Source organism: Gopherus evgoodei, chromosome 14 (assembly GCF_007399415.2).
Source record: "Gopherus evgoodei ecotype Sinaloan lineage chromosome 14, rGopEvg1_v1.p, whole genome shotgun sequence".
NCBI classification, from domain to species: domain Eukaryota; kingdom Metazoa; phylum Chordata; order Testudines; family Testudinidae; genus Gopherus; species Gopherus evgoodei.
In genome coordinates this window covers 19,219,514-19,243,553 of record NC_044335.1, presented here as the reverse complement: position 1 = coordinate 19,243,553, position 24,040 = coordinate 19,219,514, and the positions used below count along the sequence as shown (strand labels likewise).

At 43.7% G+C, this 24,040-nt stretch overlaps 1 protein-coding gene across 7 annotated transcripts in view; it reads right to left on the bottom strand.

Annotated features, from left to right (window-relative positions):
- Positions 1-261: 261 nt before the first annotated feature.
- Positions 262-24,040, bottom strand: part of ZMYND8 (zinc finger MYND-type containing 8) — a 132,963-nt gene continuing 109,184 nt past the window's right edge. For 6 of the 7 annotated variants that reach the window (XM_030532849.1, XM_030532851.1, XM_030532855.1 and 3 more), the window contains 6 exons: positions 22,495-22,575; positions 20,795-20,873; positions 13,149-13,388; positions 12,815-12,972; positions 11,396-11,485; positions 262-1,735 (listed from right to left, as the gene is read on the bottom strand). In XM_030532849.1, the coding sequence (XP_030388709.1) occupies positions 1,634-1,735; positions 11,396-11,485; positions 12,815-12,972; positions 13,149-13,388; positions 20,795-20,873; positions 22,495-22,575 (750 nt within the window). In that variant the 3' untranslated portion in view covers positions 262-1,633. The remainder of the gene's footprint in view (positions 1,736-11,395; positions 11,486-12,814; positions 12,973-13,148; positions 13,389-20,794; positions 20,874-22,494; positions 22,576-24,040) is intronic. The other variant, XM_030532853.1, reaches the window with a different exon arrangement.

Here is a 24,040-nt window from a genome sequence, read left to right as displayed (position 1 = left end):
GTTCACTGGACAAATTGCTAACATAGCTTTGTTCTCAATGTGGACTAGACTTTGTCATTGCTCAAGCCGCCAAATTTCTCAATCTGAAGATCCTAAATGAAGAAAATTTTCATGATCTGGAGACAGAAGGAAACTGGAGATCTAGGAACACAAACCATTTTTCTAAAATGGTTTAATAAAAAATTGTGACGATTCCTGAAAATCTGGGGAAACCCTAAGCACAGAATGTGTCACCAGTCTCAGTCACAAAGAAACACAATAATCAAAAAGATATTTAAGTTTAATACAAATTTTATACAAAGAAAATGTGAAAAAATACTTCCATATGCTAAAAGCAATTATGCTTCACAAATAAGGCCAGCTAGGCTATTTTTGACACAACTGCAATTCACGAATATTCTGTTCTTGATTTTTTTCTTCTAATACCTTTTTTCCCTCTAATGTGGGTAACTAGCTGGAGACTGTACAAACTGCATCCTTTTATAAACAATGGGAGAAATCAACATGACTAAAATGTACAACAAAATGTACTGGAATGATATAATACAATTAATTTTCTCATATACATACATCACCTTTGCTTTGTTCAATGCTTTCGTTTTACACAACATACAAAATGATACTACAGTATAAGTGTAACAGACAGAATTTTCATGGGTTACTTTCTCTCATACTGTACTGTTTCATGCTTACATAAAAACAAATTCCATCATATAAATAATACATGCTCTAGCCCAGCATCAAAAGTCCTTTGCCCATGTTTCCTGATACATAGTCTTCTCCAAATCAAGTTCTTGTTCCATTTGAAAAGCATTTCAAAGTTCTTTAAAGAGGATTTTAAAAAAAATTGAACTATGAACCATAGAAAAAAAAATCCACCTTTCTCACATCTGATACTATTGATCAGAAATCATGTTACCAACTAATTGGTGGTATTCTTTCTACTCTTCTGCTGTTAGGCTGAATGAAATTTAAGCTGGTTTCCTGTAAACATTATTATTTTTAACAGTCTGATCACTGTAAAAAAACAAAAAAATACCCTCTTCGTGTACTTCAGGTCCACATATTGGAAATTTCATAATTTGCCTAGTAAAATGAAATTTTAAAAGGTACATTTTCAACTTTAGTTGCACAAAAAGAAATTTTAACTGAGTTTAAAAGTGCACAATTGTTTTCATTACCAAATGCAAATTAAGAAGATCAGATTCTCTCTTGATAATAAAGAGTAAGTGATTTTATGTGCAACTGCAGTTCCTTAAGTCCAGTTTTCAATGTTCGTTCATGATAAGGCTGTTTTAATCTTTCCTTTACCAACTTCAAACACTCTTTATAAGTTAAAGTCAATACAAATATAAAAAGGAGATGGTACTCTAACTTTAATGACATCCACAAATTGTACATTATTTACAACAGAAGCATAGATTTAACATGGATCTTACCTGTCCTCAGCTTTTTAAAGCCAGCGCTAATGCTTTACATTAATGTAGTGTAGTTAATGCTTTGTACACATATACAAAGCTAAAGTCTGAACCTTTGAGGTTAATCCAAAGAACTGTGTTTATTTTCACATTTCTATTAGACAGATTTTTATTAGTTATTTATTCCAACAGTCGCCTGGGCTTCTTGTTAGTAGTTAGACTCTTCGTACTTGGACTGGCATTGTGGTCTGAACATACTGAACTCCAGTTCTCATTGCCACTGTCCCAGCAGAAGGACTTACCACTACAGGAATGGTCTGTGGATTAAAACCAAGCAAAACACATATTGTTATATTAAAGGTCACATTCACACCACCACAGAAACAGAGCCCATTATTTTCCAGTGAAAAACTAGAAGTAGGATATTTTATTTAAGGTTTATCACCTTTTCTTACCACATTTTTGCCCCACCAAAAGGCAGAGTGCAACATCTCAACTTCCCTACAGCTAATTATTATGCTATACACCGATACAAGGACAGGTGGTTCCTATGGGTACTGTAAGTATTCTGCCTGTTCTTGAAGAATTCAGTTCTCAGTAGCTAGCCCATCCAGTGGAACATTTCCCAAAACTAACACAGAAAGGGATGTGAAAATCCTTTGTTACCTGGAAAAACATATTTGTGACTAACTGAATTGGAATACAAAACACACGAGTTTACAGATGCATTTAGGGTTTCACAGTTGCATTAATACTGTTCTTCCCAGAAAGGATCCCCCGTGTGCACTTAAGCACAGGTGAGAACAAAAAATATAAGTTTGGATAAAAGTAATAGTGTTTAATACTGCAAGCTTACTTTGCACAGATCAATTAATGACAAAACCCTACTATTATTGGGAATTGCCTTTTGCCATTCTTAGGCTTTGCCTATACTACCACTTTTGTCGGTAAAACTTTTCTTGTGAAAAAAAAAAACCCTTGTACTGACGTAAGTTTCACCAGCAAAAGTGCTGGTGTGACTAGCGCTATGTAGGCAGGAGAGTCTCCCACTGACACAGCTAAGGCTGCTCGTTGAGGCTGGTTTAAATTATGCTGGCAGGAGAGCTCTCTTCTGCTGGCAAAAAGCGACTACATGAGAGACCTTACAGTGGTACAGCTGTGCTGCTGTAACGTCCACAGAGTGTAGACAGCCTCAGTAAGAACATTAATTTAGAATAAAACTTTGCACTTCAGTCACGGTTTCCAACTGAAGGTATCAAAGTGCTTTATACACATTTACAAATTGAGTCTCATGACACCCTGTTTGGTAGGTATTTTATTCTATAGCTAGATACACAGGCACAAAATGGTTAAGTGACTTGCTCAAGGTCACACCAAATCTCTGGCAAACCTGGGAACCTTCCTCCAAAGAAATTTAAATCAGTTTAGAAGCTGCAGTACTGAGCAATCTGTACAGTATGTTCGGACACACTTCTCCTGAAGCCTAACTGGTGATCAAATAGCTGCATCAGTTTCTGTTCTGAAGGCTTTAAAGTGAAAGAAACAAGGAGCAAAGGCTTTTTGGGGAACTGAAAGGGATGCGTAAATCTTCCCTCTGACATGCGAGATAAAACTCCACAGAAGGCAGAAGAATAAATGCACATTTTCCACAGAGTTTCATAGAGTGTTTTATACTGGTGCTTTGGTAGTAGGGTATTCAGCAAATATTGCTATTGTCCTTGCTAGGTAGGACTTCAAAAGCTGGAATATTTGTGATAAATTCTATTAATTGCAGAGCTGCAACATTTCTGCAGAAATGGAAAGAGGCCAGATTTAGCACTTCACCATTTATCGCTGTTTTAATTCCAAGAAGAATCAAAAACCAAACATGGAATAAGTTTGCTAAGTAAACTTAAGACTATAGCCATTTAGTAATCAGGATGACTTTAGATGTGCAAAGGTTTATTGGAAGCCGTTCAGAGCAAGGACCCTCAAGTGGGAAACCACTTGGTAGTTAGAGAACTAGAAAGTGCGGCTGTGTCTACACTACAGAGACTATGGCTATGTCTACACTAGAGATCTTACAGTGGTACAGCTGTACTGCTGCTGCTACACCACTGTAAGGTCTCCCTTTGTAGCTGCTCCATGCCAGCGAGCGAGCTCTCCTGTCAGCATAATTAAACCACCCCCAACAAGTGACAGTAGCTATGTTGGTGGGAGAGAGATTTTTCACACCACTCACCAACAAAAGTGCGAGTGTAGACACAGCTGACAGCATATGCTGGCTTAACCTGTAGCACAGATGCAGCCTATTATCAATGGAAGGAGTTTTTTCATCAGTGTAGGAACACCACATTCCTGAATGAAGTTAGCCACATTGATGGAAGCATTCTTCCATTGACATAGCTGCACTGGGGGTTAGGTCGGCATAGCTATATTGGTGAGGGTGTGGGTTCTTTCACACCCCTGACGGATGTAGCTATGTCGACATAACTTATAAGTGTGGACCAAGTTGAGAATGCCACTAGGAAAGTGTCTATTAGTAGTACAAGAAAGGAACTTAAATTTGCTATCTGGATCTTTTAAAAACATGTTCAGATGGGAATAGTCCCAATTTTTAATCCTTGTTTTACTGATCAAAGTGTAGTATGTGTTAAGACTCCTTAAATGTGTTGTGGTTACTTCCTCAGAGAGGTAAATTTTCAGCCAAGCCTCTCCACAGAAGTACACATTTGTCCCTGCTCAGGCATTAGACTATTTAAAGGGGTATGTTGCTGTATTAGCACAAGCTGTTTGCAGCTGTGCAGAGCAGATGCAAGTATGTGCATGTACAAGCAAGCACTTAAAACTTTTTAGGGTTTTCAGATTCCTTTTTACTCAAGTCACATACACACTCCATATTCAGTAGGTCAGTTGTGGAAGTTATCGCCATTTCGTGAATGCTTGAAGAGGCCAATTTAGGATATTGGAGCACTGGTATTTTTTAAAAAGAAACTAATTTGGTTTGCCTGCAGTCTGATTTCAGAACAGTTATAATGGCTTCTCACTGGTGCTGGGAGTCTGTCAGGGTAATATAGGGGGTGCTGAGTGCTCTCAATTGTGATTAAATTAATGAAACAGCTGTTGGGAAGGGGGTTTTGTTTTTGTTTTTTAAAGTCATGACATCCAGCAAGAATAGCCTCAGAATGGAAGAATTAATGGATGGGAGATAATGGTTGTATAACACTGTACGAACCACCACAAATAACTTGTATAACAAAGCAACCATTAAGATCACAGTATGAAAATGAACTAAACCAGCAACATGAACACTGGCTGAGTTACTTTTGCTGTCCACCACCCAAAAATGGGGAATACATGATGCTAAGTGTCAGTGCGACACTAGCATTTTTCCCTGTTGGTATGATGAACTTCAGCTCAGATTCCACATTGAAACCGAAGTGCAGCATTAGGGGGCATTACATGGAATTTAAAGTGCTATGTTAGGGAGCTCTAAACATTAAATGGAGCTAAATTCTGTCTCATCTCTGGTGAGTGCACTGGGAGAAAAAGACAGTTACCTTTCACGTAACTGGTGTTCTTCGAAATGTGTTGCTCATGTCTATTCCGGTGCTGGAAGTTTTCCCTCAGCAGTACCCATAGGGGAGCACCCCTAGCGAGCCCTGGAGTGGCACCTCCATGGCGCAGTATAAGGGGCGCTGCGTGCTCCCCCCACCCTCAGTTCCTTCTTGCCAGACAACTCCGACAGGGGAAGGAAGGCGGGATGTGAAATAGACATGAGCAACACATCTCGAAGAACACCAGTTACGGAAATGGTAACTGTCTTTTCTTCTTCGAGTGATTGGTCATGTGTATTCCACAATAGGTGATTCCAAGCTGTATCTGTTGGAGGTAGGAAGGAGTTCACAAACTCTCAGGATGGAGTATGGCCATCCTGCTGAACCCGGCGTCCTCCCTGGTCTGGGAGATGAGGTGAATGTGTGAACTTGAAGACCATGTGGCAGCCCTACAAATGTCCTCAGTAGGGACATGGGCCAAAAAGGCAGCTGACGAGACCTGTGCCCTAGTTGAGTGTGCCGTCACAATTGGTGGCGGAGGAATTCCCGCCAGGTCATAATAGGTACGGATGCACGAGGTGATCCAATCAGAGAGCCGCTGAGTGGAGATCGGCCGACCTTTCATGCACTTGGACGAGGTGATGAACAGTTGCGAGGACTCCCTGAACGGCTTAATCCGCTTCAGGTAAAAAGCCAGAGCCCGTCTCACATCCAGCGTGTGGACGTGGCGCTCCTCACTGGATGCATGGGGTTTGGGGCAGAGGACCGGCAGAAAAATGTCCTGACCCATGTGATAGGTGGAGACCACCTTCGGGAAGAATGAAGGGGATAGGGGGAGCTGGACCTTATCTTTATGAAACACTGTGTACGGGGGGCTCAGAGGTCAGGGCCCTGAGTTCAGAGACCCGCCTAGCCAACATGATCACAACCAGGAAGGCTACCTTCTATGAGAGGTGTGACCAGGAACACGTAGCTAGTGGCTCAAATGAGGGCCCCGCTAGAAAGGCCAACACCAGGTTTAGGTCCCACTGCGGGACTGGGACCTAACATACGGGAAGAGATGATCCGACCACTTAAGGAATCAGCCAATGATAGCATGGGAGAATACCGTGTGGCCCTGCACCAGTGGGTGGAAGGCTGATATGGCTGCCAGGTGCACCTTGACTGATGAGCGCATCAGGCCCTGGGCTCTAAGGTGAAGGAGGTAGTCCAGAATCAGCTGCATCAGGGTAGCCACCAGGGAAACACCCCGCTCACCCGCCCATCTGGAAAACCGAGACCACTTTGCCAAGTATGCTTGGCACATGGAAGGTTGCCTGCTTTCTAAGAGGACTGGCTGAACCCCTTCCAAGCACATCTTTTCCTCCCGGACTAACCATTGAGCAGCCATGCCATGAGGTGGAGTGCCGCTAGGTTAGGGTGGCGGATGCGGCCCTGGTCCTGGGAGAGTAGGTCTGGGCTGGAGACAATGGCCATGGTGGGGATCGCCAGGCCCATAAGAGCTCCATACCAATGCTGCCCAGGGCAATGGAGAAGGACCCAGGCCTTGTCTCTCTTTATCTTTTCCTGGACCTTTCCGATCAGCGGTAACGAGGGAAAGGCATAGAGAAACTGGCCTGACCAGAACAGGGGGAAGGCATCGGAGATAGTGCCTTGTCCCAGCCCTCTCCGTCCCTCCCCCCGAGTAGAACTGGGGACAGTGACAGTTCTGCCTAGTCGCGAACAGGTCCACCTGGGGAGTTCCCCACACTTGGAAAAGTCGTGCACCACCTCTGGGTGGAGAGACCACTCACGCTGAGAGAAGTCCCTAATCAAGCTATCTGCCCACAAGTCCCGGGCGCCTGGTAGATGGAAGGCCTGTAGGCAGATGATGTGAGCTATACAAAAGTCCCACAGCCTGAGGGCTTTGTGGTAGAGGATCGGGCCCCGCCTTGCCTGTTAATGTAAAACATCGAGGCCATGTTGTCTGAGAGTACCCTGACCACCTGGCCCTTCAGGTGCGAGTGGAAGACTATGCACGCCAGCCATACCGTCCTGAGCTCCTTGACGATTATGTGGAGAGTCAGATCCTGAGCCAACCACAGACCTTGGGTCTGAACGTTCCCCACATGGGCCCCCCATCCCAGGTCCAATGTGTCAAGACACCAGATCCAGCGATAGGGCCCTCCCCCTGAACGGGAGCCCTTGGAGCATGTTTTTCAGGGAGGACCACCACCGTAGGGAGGTGATCACTGGCTCGGGCACTGTGAGGACTTTGTCCATTGTGTCTCTGGCCTGGGAGAACTCCAGGGCCAACCAGAGCTGGAGGGGCCTCATCCTGAGTATGGTGCGATGGACCACATACGTGCACGCCGACATGTGACCTAAGAGTGAGAGGCATGCTCTGGCTGTTGTCACCGGAAACCTTCTGACTGTGATGAGCCCTTTCAGGGCTGTCTGGTGGGAGGGAGGCTCTGGCCAACAAGGCATCCAGGACAGCCCTGATGAAGTCTATGTGTTGTACCGGGTCCAACGTGGACTTGGTGTTCACCAACAGGCCCAAAGTGGTGCACATGGACAGAAGGAGCACCACGTGATACCACACCTGTGACCAGGAACTGCCCTTGACCAACCAGTAGTCCAGACAGGGGAAGATCTGGATCCCCCAGAGCCTGAGGTAGGCCGCTACCACCAACATACATTTAGTGAATATCCTGGGGGCAGTGGACAGACCAAATGGGAGGACTGTAAATTGGTAGTGTTCCTGCCCCACCGTGAAACTGAGGAAGTGTCTGTGCCTCTCGAAAATATGAATATGGAAGTATGTGTCCTGCAGCTAAAGGACTGCATACCAGTCCCTGAGATCCAGGGAGGGGATGATGGAGGCTAGGGAGACCATGCGTAACTTGAACTTCATCATGTACTTGTTCAGACATTGCAGGTCCAAGATGGGCCTGAGCCCCCTTTGGCCTTCAGGATAAGGAAATAGCGGTAGTAGTACCCCTTTCCTTTGAACCTCTCCCTCTCCGCCCCCCGGCACTGCTTCCACCGCTCCTAGGCCCAGGAGCCACCTTACCTCCTGCTAGAGCAAAGCCTTGTGCAAGGGGTGCTCCAGGAAGGACAGGGCGGAGAGTGGTTGAGCAGGATGGAAGTAAACTGGAGGGTGTAGCCCTGGGAGATGGTACTGAGGACCCATTGGTCCGAGGTCCACCACAACCATTCTGGGAGGAAAGTACACAATCAATTGGAGAAGGAAAGTTTATTGAAGGTGGATCCCTGATGAGAACTGCAGGGCACCCCGTGTGTCCCGTCAAAACCGCCTTTTCCCTGCCTGCTTGCCCTTGGAAGACGCAGGCTGAGGGGCAGGCCGAGACTGCCTCTGTGGGCGCCTCTTATAGTCCCGTGACTTTTTATAAGCGGTCTCATATTTTGAATGGGTGGCCTGGATGGGAGTTTGCTGCGGCTTGAACTTAAGTTTAGCTGGAGCCGAAACATAGAGACCCAGAGCCTGGAGCGTCGTGCGGGAGTCTTTCAGGCCATGCAGCTTTGTATCCATTTGTTCCGCAAACAGAGCTTTGCCGTCAAAACGGGAGGTCCTGCAGGGAGATCTGCGCCTCACTGGACAGCCCAGAGAACAGGCGCCATGACACCCTTCTCATGGACGCCGCTGAGGCCATGGACTGCGCGGCCATGTCTGCTGCATCCAAAGCTGCCTGCAGGGTTGCCCTGGCAGCAATAGAATATTATTGTACCCTCCTCCACCAGCGCTTTTAATTCCTTCTTGTCACACTCCTTGAACTTGGCCAGGGAGCCGCACAGATTGAACTCATACCAGCCCAGGAGAGCCTGGTGGTTCGCCACCTGTAACTGGAAGCTCAAGGATGAATACATTTTTCTTCCAAATGAGTCCAGCCTCCTTGAATCTTTATTTTTCAGAGTAGGGGCTGGTTGGCCCTGTCACTCCCTGTGGTTGACCTACTCGACCACTAGGGAGTTAGGAGCACAAAATACTTGCGTTCTGCTCTCTTAGAGATGGGGGCCAATGAGGCCAGGGTTTGCTATAGGGCATTTGAAATTTTTGCCACCCCTTCGTGTAGAGGCAAGGCTACCCTGCCCAGTGCCAAGTAGGACAGTACATTAAACAGGGAGTCAGAGGGCTCCTCCATCTCCTCTGCCTGGAGGTGGAAGCTTGATGCCACCTTTTTTAAGAGTTGTCAGTGGGCCCTAAAGTCCTCCTGTGGGACGGAGGGAAGAGGGGCCATAATTGCCTCGTCAAGGGAGGGCAAGGAGGCCAGCGCAGTACTTTGTGTGTCCACCGGCACTGGAGGGTCCACCACCAGCTGGTCTCCAGGCATGGTGCCGAGGATGTACGTCCCACCGAGAGGGAGGCCGATAGTCCTTCTGAGGCTCCAGCCACTGAGCAAGCCCCCACCTGCTGTGGCACCCGCGGAGCCAGCTGTTCGGCTTGGCTGGCCTGGCCCATTGAAGGATGACTACGAAGGGAGGCCACTGACATACAATCTGTCATTGTCCCTGGACCGGGAGGAGTGGTGGCACCGGGAGCAATGCCAACCACAGGATCCCGACGTGGAGGACCGGTACCATCAGTAACAGCTGTTCTGTGATCGGCTCCAGCAGGTGGACCCGCGACGGCGAGACACTGGCGATTGATGCCCAGAGCTGTGGGGGTGGTGCCGTGGCGGGGTCCTGCAGTGGGACGACGAACAAGAACGGTGTCAACATTCATGTCGTAAGCAGCTGAGATAGTCCTTCCGAGACATGGACCTTTGATGTCATCTGCCTCGGCCCCACTGGTGTTCACTCCTCGAGGCGGAGCGGTGCCGCAAGTCTCAGTCAGACAGAACCCAACCAGACAGCCTGGTGGGAGTGTAGGACGACCCATGTGGACCTTGCCCTGAAAGGTCGCTGGGCGGCGAACAGCGTTGGGAACGTTCCCTCAACCGAGACGGGGACAACTGTGGAGATTCCAGTAGCAGCTTGCCTCTGGAGCATGGGGCCAACATCGGCAGTGCTCCTGGTACCAGCATGGACATGACATCCTGGACTGCCTGCAGGGCCTCTGGTGTGGACATCTGGGGAGGCCTGCTCCAAATGGGCCATGCTACTCTGCTCAACTTAAGTCGGAGGCCTAGAGGCTGGTGGGGATCCAGGACTGCCCAACATGGGTCCAGCCTCTGTCCCGAGTTTACTCTGGTGGCGCAGGCATGCCCTGTGGATGGGGAGTGGTGCCGACTAGTTGATGGCACCAAAGGGTCACCGCACACCAACACCGCAGTGCCCAGTGTCAACTCAGAGTGGTGCGCTGGAGCCAGGGTCAGTGCCGACTCCATCAGAATAGCCCAAAGCCTAATGTCCCTTTCTCTCTTGGTTCAAGGTTTAAACAACTTGCAAATCTTGCAACGATCGCTGAGATGGGTTTCCCTCAAACAGTGTAAACAGTCTGTGTGCGGATCACTCACTAGCATAGGTCGCCTACAAGTGTCGCACAACTTAAAACCCAGGGCACGGGGCATGCCCCAGCCCAGGCATTCTAGATAAACTAAACTAACTAATCAACTAACTACAGGTACCACATACTGAATGAACAAGCAGTTCAGGGGACGAGCTACTGCAAAGCTGGAGCAGAGCAGTTCCGAAGTTCCTTCTTGCCGCCAGTGAAGGTGCTGAGGGTGGGGGGAGTGTGCAGCGCCCCTTATACCGCGCCATGGAGGCGCCATTCTGGGAGTTGCTAGGGGCACTCCCCTACAGGTACTGCTAGGGGAAAAACTTCTGGCACCAGTGCCCGTGGCGAGCACACACACCTATTGCAGAATACACATGAGCAATCACTCGAAGAAGATATTAAAGCACCTTTGGCACATTTGGAGTGGAAAAAAGAATAGTGGGGATAATCCCAGTGACATAGCCATCACTTCCTCTCTCAGTAACACAGGTCCTGGTGCCCAAGGCCACATCTCAGACACAATACTAATGAATGCAGATTAGCTGCTCCTTCTGCCTTCATAGTTACTGCAATATCAGGCTAAAACTGTAATATAGCATTATTATACAAAGCTCTTTAGGATACCACAGGAAAAGATGCTACATAAAAAAATTGCTATATTTACCAGGATGTCTTGGTCAAATAACCAAAATCAAAAGGGTAAACAATTTTAATATTCTATTGCAGACAACGGTCTGACTATCTTCAGTTCCTTAAGTATATGCCCAGTGGCTTTTCCCAGCTCTTTGTAATAACCAAATGATGAAAATGGAAGGCATGAGAAAGATGGAATGTTGCACAGCAAAATAAGGCATTTTGCATTGCAAATTGAGACTTGATACCAGTGAATTCATATCCTGATACAGCAACAGACAGGAAACAACCCCCAAAAGATATTGAGCTATTTTAAAGCCAGGAACAGTTCTATTGCAGACTTTAAATGATGATGATGTACTTACAATTGTGGGTTGAGTACTTGGAATATAGGTGGTGGTCTGCGGTACCTGGACCAGTTTTATAGGCTGGTTGCTTGTCACACCTGTTGCTATCTGCAGAGACAGCACAGGTAACCTCAGTAAAAGTCTCAGCTTTTACATAAATTCCACCTAATTTATTATTACTATTAGAATATGAAATTTATGTTGGATGTTGTGTTAAAAATGTGCATCTTAATGAATTCACAGGTTACTTTTGTTAATAAAACAAAATTCAAATTATGAACATGGTCAATGTACACAGCATGATGCTTCAGGTAGAACAACTACGTGAAAGAAATTCTAAATTTAAAAAATGGAACATTCCATGGCAGAAGTCTTAGGTAACTGACTCCCCCAACACCTCCCAATACCGCATGATAAAGAAGTTTGTATTGACACAAACAATGCGTACGGATATCAACTGAGCCACTGAGGCTCAATATAGTTCACCAGTTTTACTATTGCATTCAAGTGAAACACACACTACCTCTCTCCTCAAATATGGTTCCACCCCAAGTTACTCCCTTAGAAATCACATCAAACCTGAAGATCTAATTCCAGATGTTACCAATGATGCCAGAAATGAACACAGGTTCTCTAGTGCACCACACTCTCCACTCTAGAGGACTAGCTCAATGAGACATCATGCTGGAATCACAATACTTTACAACATAATATTTTTTGCTTTTTAACATTTTCAAACATTGTCAATGATATTTACATGAGGTAGGGGAATGGGTGGGGGGAGATATTGCAAGATATTGCCCCCAATAAAGTTGTTGCTTTAATAGCTTTTTCTTGGCAGGGAAGAAGAGCATTACTGTAGAAATGGTTATTAGTCAAAACTTGCCTATAAAGTGGAGTCTTTATTATAGGCATTTATCTTGTATATGCAGTGATGGGGCCCTTTGCATCAGAGTACTGCTCATCCTTGCCTGCAGAACCCTGTCAGAGTAGATGGCAAGGAAGATATCATGTTTGCATGCTGCTCTCTTAACTGTAGATCCAGCAGTATTTGTGAGTGCTGCAGTCAGTATTGCTCAGCCCAGAAGGCAATTTATATTGTATTTGAAAGATCCAGACCAGAAGCAACACTGATGGGCCCTGGAGGGAGACAGGTCCAGTCCTCCTTGGCTGGAACGATGTCAAGTCAACGTAAGATATTACTGGGGATGAGTGGAGGGGAAGGGGTGATCCTGGAGGACATCCTGCTTCTCTCTTGCCAAATGGAACAGTTTTGTCATGATGGAGGAAAAATACTATTTCCTACCTCACTCACAAAATGACCCTCTAGAAATGTACAAGGGGCCAAAAAATAATGATGTCCCAAGGATACCTTAGGGTCAGGTTTAAGAGAAATCAGACACACTCTTAGGCTGAAGTGACTGCAGTGATACTCACTGTAACACAGTCTTTGTTTTTATCGGCTGCACTGTCCTTTTCCTTTGGGGTGCTGGCTGTTTCTGTGGATGGAGTCTGTGCACTGGAGCTGGGCTGGGATGATTTATTTAATGTTTCTGGGTTAATTTCTGTATCTGTTTCTTGTTGCGTTGCAGTAGCTAAAAAAAATAAAATAAAAAGGTTTATACAATATAGCCATTAGCAATGTGTAGCAATCCACATTCACTCCTCCCCACTGGCACAACTGTGCACACATAAACGGACACCATTTCCACCAGCCCCGTATTTCCTCACTCTGAGCAGCTGTGAGGTAGGTTTTCCAGAGGCAGATTACCTGACTGTGTGCAGGATTTCATATGCTCAGGCCAGTGAGCTTGCTGGCAGGGGTAGTCACAGTAGCTGGTATTCCAGCAGCAGTAGAAGATGGCCTCTTTCTTGCAGTTGGCACACCACTGCTTCTTCTTGGTTTCATCCACAGCTTGCTGCTTCTCCAACTCCAGCTGCTTCTTTACTTCAGCAATCAAACGATCACGCTCCTGTTCAAGACTTTGCCGCATCTCCGCCATTGTCAATTCTAGATGAGACACAAAGAAAGATGAGTCTATATTTCTCCCATTGATAAGATGCAAATTACCAGGCTCAAAATCGTGGGGTCATCGTTTTTACCCTCTATTATTATTTATTATTTCTATTACAATTAGCTCCTTGATGCCTCGGTTCTGCTATATGCAGTACGATGTACTCCCCACCCGCTGCAACTGCTTTGCACAGCCTTTGGCCTCAAAAGCCAAGAGCTTCAATACTGCTGTGAACTAGTTTTCAACAAATAAACAGGACCATGGATCACACTCTCCTCCCACAAACACAAATCCATCAACTCTATATTGTATCCTGGTTCCTTTAGACAGAAGAGTCTGGATGTCATTGCAACATGGCTCTCCCAGGATATAATTATAACAAAGTAGAAGTTTCAAAGCCAAAATGATTCCAGAAAGCTTTGAAAGTCATATTTACTTTGATGAATAAAATGAGATAAACAGAATCCATACACAGAATTATGCATCTGCAAAAATTCAGACCCTCAACCTTCACTTCAGCACAGCTTCACAGGACACAAAGGGATGAAATAAGATACCATTACACAACTTTGTCCTCTAGACCTCAGGCCAGTTTAACACCACATGTTATTTAAAAGGGATTCAGGAATTCTGTAACTTGTGCTTCACTGCAACTTTCCCCTAGGAGTCATTATATCAGCCAATGATCACTGAAGTGCAGCAGTACTTTAACCATGCCCTCATTTCCTGGCTACATGGTGGTGGAGATGTGGGGACTGGGAAGCGGTGTCCTATAGCCAGCAATGCTGGTTCTATGCTTACTGAAAATCTCCCATGATGCAGAATCCTCAACTGCCGGTTTACATCAGTATTTTGGCCCCTTTGCAATGCCAGAGTAGCATAAAGGGCAGGGAGCAGGGATGAGTATCTGTCAGTCAGTTTTTAAAATAAATGTTTTATTGCAAGGGTTCTCACAACAAATTTTTGGTGGCCTCAGAGTCCAGCCACCAACTCTTGCTAGTGGTCGCTCTGACACTTTTTCCTAAAATACTTAATTAACTTTAGGAAATATGAATAAATATGCACATACACATGTCCAAATCATTATTTATTTATGTCGGGTTTTCTTTTTGCAGACTCAGTAATAAAAATAATGTACAGTTGTCTCTATTCTTTGCTGGTACTAAACAGAATAGAAACACAAAGTGCTTTGTATGGTCTTTTGTTTTTTCTTATTGTTTCTTTTGCTTTTTTTTCTGGTTGCCTCCCCCTCCCCTTTTATTTATTTATTTTTTTTAAGACTTGCTAGCTAGTAAGTATGCTGTGAAAAGTGATATTAAACATACAAATTAGGGCTGTCAAGCGATTAAAAAATGTACCGCAATTAATTGCACTGTTAATAATAGGATACCATTTATTTAAATATTTTTGGATGTTTTCTGCATTTTCAAATATATTGATTTCAGTTACAACACAGAATACAGAGTGTACAGTTCTCACTTTATTTTTGAGATTACAAGTATTAGCACTATAAAAAAATAGTTTTTTTCAATTCATCTAATACAAGTACTGTAGTGAAATTTCTTTATCATGAAAGTTGAACTTACAAACGTAGAATTATGTACAAAAAAACCTCCATAAAACAATTTAAAATTTTAGAGCTTCCAAGTCCACTCAGTCCTACTTGTTTAACCAATCACTCAGACAAACAAGTTTGTTTACATTTCCAGGAGATAATGCTGCCCCCTTGTTTACTATGTCACCTGGTGTAGCTGGTGTCACAAGATATTTACGTGCCAGATGCGCTGAAGATTCATATGTCCCTTCATGCTTCAACCACCATTCCAAGGGACATGCATCCATGCTGATGATCGGTTCTGCTTGATAACAAGCCAAAGCAGTGCAGACCGATGCATGTTCATTTTCATTATCTGAATCAGATGCCACCAGCAGAAAGTTGATGTTCTTTTTGGTGGTTTGGGTTCTGTAGTTTCTGCATCAGAGTGTTGCTCTTTTAAGACTTCTGAAAGCATGCTCCACACCTCATCCCTCTCAGATTTTGGAAGACACTTCAGATTCTTAAACCTTGGGTCAAGTGATGTAGCTATCTTTAGAAATCTCATATTGGTACCGTCTTTGCGTTTTGTGAAATCTGCAGTGAAAGCATTCTCAAAATTTTAACTCCTGTGGGAATTCTGCATCACTGCACATACACAGAATTCATGGCCCCTGCAGATTTCTTTGCTTCTGTGCAGAAAAATGACGTCTGATGGGGAAGCAAAGGGAAGCTGCAAGAGCGATCACATGCCCTTCCCAGGCAGCAGAGACAGGTTGGTTCGGGCACTAGAGATGTAAATCGCTGCCGTGTGTGTGTGTGTGTATCAAACACACACACTCTGTCCCTCTCACTCACTACTGCAGCACGCTTGGTGTGGAGGGGCAGGGCTTTGGAGTGTTTCTAAGGAGATAGGCGTGGGACAGGCACTGTTCCCTCAGGCATAGCAGAATGTAGAAGCTTGCCTGCTTAGTCAATTGCTCCCATTCTCTTTGTGAATTCCCCCAGGAGTATAAAATAGGTGTAAAAGTTTTAAAGCTCCTTTACATTGCCAGAGTAGTGTAAAGGACAGGATGGCCTTACAAATGCTGATGGTGCTTTAGTGATTAGAACTGGTCTAAATTTTTTAACTAAAACGTGAGTTTGATTCCCCAGCCCTCACTTGGTCTTCAGTTGACGATGATGTAACACTGAGCATATGGCTGCATATACCTGTTGACTAATAACTAGAAATAAAGAGTCAAACCTCGTTACATTACAGTTAGGCAATGGGGATTGGGAATTTCCTCCAATGCTCCCCACCTCCATTATCCATCCATTTTAAAGTAGTTTAAATAAATTACCAAAATAATTTAAACCAAAGTGATTATATTGTGTTATTTTGACAAATAAAGTATGAAGAATTCAGCATAATTTTATAATATCAGATGCTGACATTTTAATTTTTTGACATAAAATTTTTAATGTTTTGGTGCAGAATTCCTCCAGCAGTATGAAATGGACATGTGCTGGGTCATCATCCGAGACTGCTATAACATGAAATACATGGCAGAATGTGGGTAAAACAAAGCACAGGACGTACAATTCTTCCCCAAGGAATTCAGTCACAAATTTAATTGCTGCATTATTTTTTTAACGAGAGTCATCAGCATGGAAGCATGTCCTCTGGAATGGTGGCCGAAGCATGAACGGGCATACAAATGTTTTGAATATCTGGCCATGCAAATGCCTGCTCTCACTTTCTGGTGACATCGTAAATAAGAAGGACAGCATTATCTCCTGTAAATGTGAATAAACTTGTTTGTCTTAGCGATTGGCTGAACAAGAAGTAGGACTGAATGGACTTGTAGGCTCTGAAGTTTTACATTATTTTATTTTTGAGCGTAGTTATGTAACAAAAAAATCTACATTTGTAAGTTGCACTTTCAAGACAAAGTGATCGTACTACTGTACTTGTATGAGGTGAACTGAAAAATACTATTTCTTTTGTTTATAATTTTAACAGTGCAAATATTTGTAAGCAAAAATAATATACATTTTGATTTCAATTACAACACAGAATACAATATATATGAAAATGTAGTGAAATATCCAAAATATTTAATAATTTTCAATTGGTATTCTATTGTTTAACAGTGCGATTAAAACTGCAATTAATCACAATTAATTTTTTTAATCATGATTAATTTTTTTGAGTTAATCGTGTGAGTTAACTGTGATTAATTGACAGCCCTAATACAAATATCACTTTTCACAGCAGACTTACTCAGTCTTGGCAAGTCCAGAGACAAATTAAGCCCTGGATGGGGAAATGGCTACAGAGGCAGTGGGGTGATGGGGCACTGGGGGAGGCAGCAGGGACCGAGGGTCATTGGGGAGGATGAGCTCAGGGCCAGTCACCTCACAGTCAGGGAATGGAGCCCAAAACCCCATGTCTGAGGATGGAGCCCAGGGGATGGAGTCCAAAGGCCCATGGGTGGAGCCTGCCACCCACCACCCCAGGTCTGAAGCCCAACCTCACCACCCTTGGGAAGGTGGGGAACACACACTGGCTGTCTGCTCCTCCAGCTTTTCTGTCTCCAGAGGTGGCCAGGGCCCAAACCACTGCTGGCAGCCCCAGGGGAGGGGCTGCTGCTTTAATTGCCGCCCCCACCCACGAGGCAGTGGCCGCAAGAAAAGCCCCTGGTGGCCACATTTGAGAAACATTATCCTAGAGTCAGTTACATTGAGGGTATGTCTACACTACAGGGTTATTCCGATTTTACATAAACCAGTTTTGTAAAACAGATTGTATAAAGTCGAGTGCACGCGGCCACACAAAGCACAATAATTCGGCGGTGTGCGTCCATGTACTGAGGCTAGCGCTGATTTTTGGAGCGTTGCACTGTGGGTAGCTATCCCGTAGCTATCCCATAGTTCCCGCAGTCTCCCCTGCCCATTGGAATTCTGGGTTGAGATCCCAATGCATTATGGTGCAAAAACAGTGTCGCGGGTGATTCTGAGTAAATGTTGTCATTCATTCCTTCCTCCATGAAAGCAATGGCAGACAATCATTTCGCGCCCTTTTTCCCTGGATTGCCCTGGCAGACGCCATAGCATGGCAACCATGGAGCCCGTTCTGCCTTTTGTCATTGTCACTGTATGTGTACTGGATGCTGCTGAAAGAGGCGGTACTGCAGTGCTACAGAGCAGCATTCATTTGCCTTTGCAAGGTAGCAGAGACGGTTACCATCCCTATTGTACTGTCTGCCATGCCATTGTAAATTGGCAATGAGATGACAGTTATCAGTCGTTCTATACCGTCTGCTGCTGTCATGGGTGCTCCTGGCTGGCCTTCGCTGAGGTCGGCCGGGCGCAAAGACAAAAATGGGAATGACTCCCCAGGTCATTCCCTCCTTTATGTTTTATCTAAAAATAGAGTCAGTCCTGCCTAGAATATGGGGCAAGTGTACTAGAGAACCAGTGTACCAGAGAGCGCAGCCGCTCCGTGTCAGATCCCGCAGAAATGATGAGCTGCATGCCAGTCTAGGGGGTGCCCCTGCAACAACCCCACCTGTTGATTCCCCCCACCCCCAACCCTCCTGGGCTACCGTTGCAGTGTCCCCCCATTTGTGTGATGAAGTAATAAAGAATACAGGAATAAGAAACACTGACTTTTTAGTGAGATAAAATGAGGGGGAGGCAGCCTCCAGCAGCTATGATAGTCCAGGCAGGACATTAAACGGTGGCGGAGGAGAGGAGCATAGCCTCCCGCTGCTATGGTAGTCCAAGCAGTATAGAATCTTTTCTTTAGACATGAAAGGTGGGGGAGGGGCTGATGGAGTTTTGCCCCCAGTTGCTCTGATGAAGACGGTTACTAGCCATTCTGTACCATCTGCCGGGAATGACCGGGAGTCATTCCTATTTTTACCCAGGCGCCCCCCGCCGACCTCACCGAGGCCAGCCAGGAGCACTCACAGGATGATGAGGACGGCTATCAGTCATTTTGTACTGTACTGTCTGCCACCAGGGAGGGGAGGGGAGAGGATGCTGCTGTTCAGTGCTGCAGCACCGCGTCTACCAGCAGCATGCAGTAGACATACGGTGGCATTGAAAAAAAGTCAAGAAACCATTTTTTCCCCTTTTCTTTCACGGGGGGGGAGAAGGGGTAAATTGATGAGATATACCCTGAACCACCCTGGACAATGTGTTTGACTCTACGAGCATTGGGAGCTCAGCCAAGAATGCTAATGCTTTTCGGAGACTGTCGGATAGCTGGAGTCCTCAGTACCCGCTCCCTCCCTCCCTCCCTCCATGAGCGTCCATTTGATTCTTTGGTTTTCTGTTACGCTTGTCACACAGCACTGTGCTGTGGCCTCCATCTATCGTAGCCTGGAGATTTTTTCAAATGCTTTGTCATTTCGTCTTCTGTAACGGAGTTGTGATAGAACAGATTTGTCTCCCCATACAGTGATCGGATGCAGTATCTCCCGTACGGTCCATGCTGGAACTCTTTTTGGATTTGAGACTGCATCACCACCCATGATGATCAGAGCTCCACGCTGGGCAAACAGGAAATGAAATTCAAAAGTTCGCGGGGCTTTTCCTGTCTACCTGGCCAGTGCATCCAAGTTCAGATTGCTTTCCAGAGCGGTCACAATGGTGCACTGTGGGATACCGCCTGGAGGCCAATACCGTTGATTTGTGGCCACACTAACCCTAATCCGACATGGCAATACCAATTTCAGTGCTACTCCTCTCATCAGGGAGGAGTACAGAAATCGGTTTAAAGAGCCCTTTATATCGATATAAAGGGCCTCATTGTGTGGGCGGGTGCAGGGTTAAATCGGTTTAACGCTGATAAATTCGGTTTAAACGCGTAGTGTAGACCAGGCCTGAATCAAAAAAGAATTTGAAATCACCAATAACCCCCTCAGCACATATACCAATTTCATTGGGAGCAGGCCCAAACCTTGTGGGTACATTAGTGGATGCTAGCTGAAAATGAGATCCTCAGTTAGAATGTGGGAGACCCAAGTTCAAGTCCGTGAATCAGTAACTTTATATTTATACAAAGTGGAACAGCGTCCACAGGAGATACTGAGAAAGACCAAAATAGCCCATAATCTAGTGGTTAGGGAACTGATCTCCACTGCTGAAATCCCTTTTCCACATTAGGCAGAGAGAGGAACAGAACCCTGATCTCCCACATGCCAGGTGAGTTCCCTAACTACTGAGCTAAAAGTTATAAGGGAGGACCTCTCCCCACTCCTGGCCATTCTGTGAATCTAATTTCCTCTCCTTTCATCAAAATGAAATATTTTGAGTCAGGTCAAAAAAAACATTCTGTTTTGACATTTCTGAAATATTTCAATTTTTTTGGTCCAGCTGAAACAATTCAGCTAATTCAACACCAATACGCAAATCGTTTTCAGGTCACCAACAGCGCTTTTTTGGTGAATTATTTGCTGAAATTTTTTTGCATAGCTCTAATTACTCTTAGTACTGTGTCTGTGAACAGATAGCCCAAAATAAATAGATCAAAACATTCATTAATGAGTTAGGTCTCTTAACAGAGGTTATCCAATGAGCATAGAATCATAGAATATCAGTCCACATGGTGAGGACCAGGTTACTATAATCTTTCTCAAACATTTTCCCAAGCATAACTCTTATTTCACTGGTTAAACTAAAAACTGTTTTAACTGCTGTTTTCAGTAAAACAGCAACTGTCCAAATTACTGGGAACATGCCCAGTAGCATTAGCACAACACGTTCTGTTCTATTTTCTAACCCTTCACACATGGACAACTGGTACAGGCGCATAAACGAAGAAAACATATACCACAGTCTTTGAAATCATATTATTTTAGGCTATACTTTTCATACCAAGATTGTGTTTCATTTCTGAGAGTTCCTGTTGATGTAACCATTGAAGTTTCTCTATTTCGATTCTCAAACGACGAATCTGAAACATCGAAGAGATAAGATTTAATAAAATGGAAAATACAAATTTGGTGTATATTAAACATAGCTCCCTAATCATTTAGCAAAACTGGGCTTAGAGACAAACAGCCTGATTCTCATTTACACTAAGGTCTCTTTTACAAAGAGGTCTTAAGCATAAATGAGAATTAGGCCCGAAGCATTCTGACCAATTAACCAAGGTTCCAGAATATCCATAAGCATCAAAGAGAGAGATACAAAGCAAACTCTTGTTTGTCGGCGTTTCCTACCATAAACAAGGGAGAGACTTGTTTTAAAACTCAAAACAGAGCTGCTCAACTTGGGCCTTATTCTTCTCTTATTTACATCATTTTTACACCAACATAACTCTATTGACATCTATGGAGTCATTCCCAATTTACACAACTGTAAGAAAATGGAGTATCAGGCACCTTATCTCTAAAAACTGCTAGACTAAAACTTATCAGGCTTCAAATGTATCTGATCTGAACCTAAGCCACATCCCTCAGTTTTGACTGTAGTTATTGATGTCCTGTAATTTTTTTTAAACGGCCCACGTATTCAAAAGTATGTTTCCTATTAATTTAAGAAGCACAGAGGCTGGGGACATAATCACTCAAATGGATGATTTTGGATATGTTTCTACACAGCAAAAAATAAAAGACCAGGGGCAGCAAGTCTCAGAACCCTTGTCAACTGACTGGGGCTTGCCCTAGCTGGCTAAAAACAGCAGTGTTGACATTCAGGCTTGGGTTGGAGCCCAGGCTCCAGGTGATACCTGAATGTCAAACCCAGTACGAGCCCGAGTCCATTGACCTGGCTCTGAGATTCACCGCCTTTGGCTTTTTTGTCGTTGTTGTATAGACATACTCTTCCACTTCTGGATTAAAAGAAGTCCTCCTGCTCCAGAGTTTTCTCTTGCTTATGTTCTAAGGCAGTTTGCATTACGTAATCAGTTTTTTCCAATTTTTAAAAGAAAACAGAAAACACATAAAAGCAGTGAGACATCATCTCTGAAAATAACTACTAACTGTGTGTAGCAGTTAATACAAAATACAATCCTTTCATCTAATCAATGCCGAGTTTTACACTGCAACAAAAAAAAACCTTATGTAATAAACAATGAATGATAAAATAATCAGGAGTCTTTGACGAGAAGGATCAAAGTTACACTGTGGTTTCTATAATGTGATCATGAGAAACTCTTGCAATGCAAGTGTCTAAAACAAAATGAAACTAAACATAAAATGCTACATTAGAATAGAGCATAGTTTCGGATTTAAATCAACAAAAAAACCTTTTGAGTTAGGTTGAAGTGCTCAACTTTTTTATGGTAATGTTCTGTGTTTGTACAGCCCTTAGCCAAATGTGGTATGGTCTCTAACAAGGACTCCTAGGTGCTACCATATAACAACAACAGAGGTACTTGTATCTGTGACAACAGTCATAGATTAGACAGCAAAGAAGTTAGGGTCCAAAGTCAGCTTTAGTTCAGAATTTCTTTTAGGCATGCATACAGGCCGAGTTTTCCATATTATTTAAATGAAGGATTTTTTTTTTAATGTTGGATGATTTTCTAAGTTTAAAAAAAAGCAATATGCTCTGATGAAAGCAATACTGACCTCTGCTATAGTACTTCCAGTGGTATTTTTTGAAAGATCGTTATATATTTCAGTCATTGTTCCTTTTATTGCATCCATCATCTGAAAAAGATAAATTGCTTTTTTTCCGTCTATTTTTTAATGACCAGCACATTCATTTTTACTAGTTTTTTCCCTTGCATGAATGAACTTATATTGCTGTCAACAGTGCCACATATCTTTATATACATTTATCAGAGTACATTTTAAAAAACTTCTCATTAGGATTATGAAGAGATTTTGGATCATGATTTTGAAATGATTTTCCAAGGGATACTGCCAAGACTGATACAAAACTGAGCCCAGATTTTAAAAAGGTTGAAATACAGTGTTTTTAAAACTGTCCAACTGATTCTGCAATATCCATCAGTTTGTTAGAAAGGATAGCTGCAGTAGTGATGGCATCCTTACTGCTCTGTTGGACCATTAGCCAACAAAATGCCATAGCGAGCTTGGTTTCTTTATGACTACAAGTGTATCACACCACACCCCATACTGACTGCTGGCTCCGTTCTTACAAAAAGGCAGGATACAAAAATATATAAAAATTGTGCTCTTTAATGCACTCAGAGAATGGACCCGAAAGGCAGAGACGAGGAGATGGGAAGCCTAATTATGACTAGAACAGCTTTGGTGGTAACATGTTGTAAGAATACCACAGAGCCCTGAGGTTTCATCTTGGCAAGTAACTAGAGGCATGGATTTCCCGAATAACATGAAAGAAATCCAAAGTACAGTATATATATTAATTGTAACTACAATGTAAAATGCAGTTACGTCAATCTATGCATTATCATCTGTACTAGTCCCAAGATGATAAATAATGTTGAATTTATAAAATACTGCATTTCTGCTCAACTAATATATGTGAAGCTCTGGTCTTCTTTTAGAAGAGAAACTTTGTTCTTCATCAAATCAAACTTGTACTGTATACATAAATTACATCCAACTAAGGTCACACACTTACTCATAACTGCTTCATTCTTTGAGCAATATCCAACCTATACCCTGAATGACATTTCCATATGGTGAAAATATACATTGTTTTAAAATAGGAACATATTTATTTATTTATTAACAGAGATCTACAGAAAGTCAATTCCACAGTGTTAATGAGAATTATTTTTTAAGACTGAGTACAGATTTACTCTTCTACGAAGAAACAGAAAACATGGTCTAGATCACTTATCATTTAACGAAGTGGAGTAGTTATGGGGTTATGGAAGGAAACTACTGCAAAAGTAGTGTGGTAGTCAAGTAACTACAGTGTACAGTATATATGATCTGTGGCTGAAATTTACAGACTGCTGAACCAAGCCAGAAGCAAAATGTGCCCATTTTACAAATAGGGAATCTGGGACAGAACACTGAATTCGCTTGCCCATAGTCATACAACATGTCAATGGCAGAGCCTGGAATAGAACTGCGGTCTCCTAACTTCCAGTTCAGTGCCCTAGCCACTGGATCATGATGCACTTTATTACTGGTTAATATGTTCCCTCTTTAGAATACATGAGAATAGTCCCAC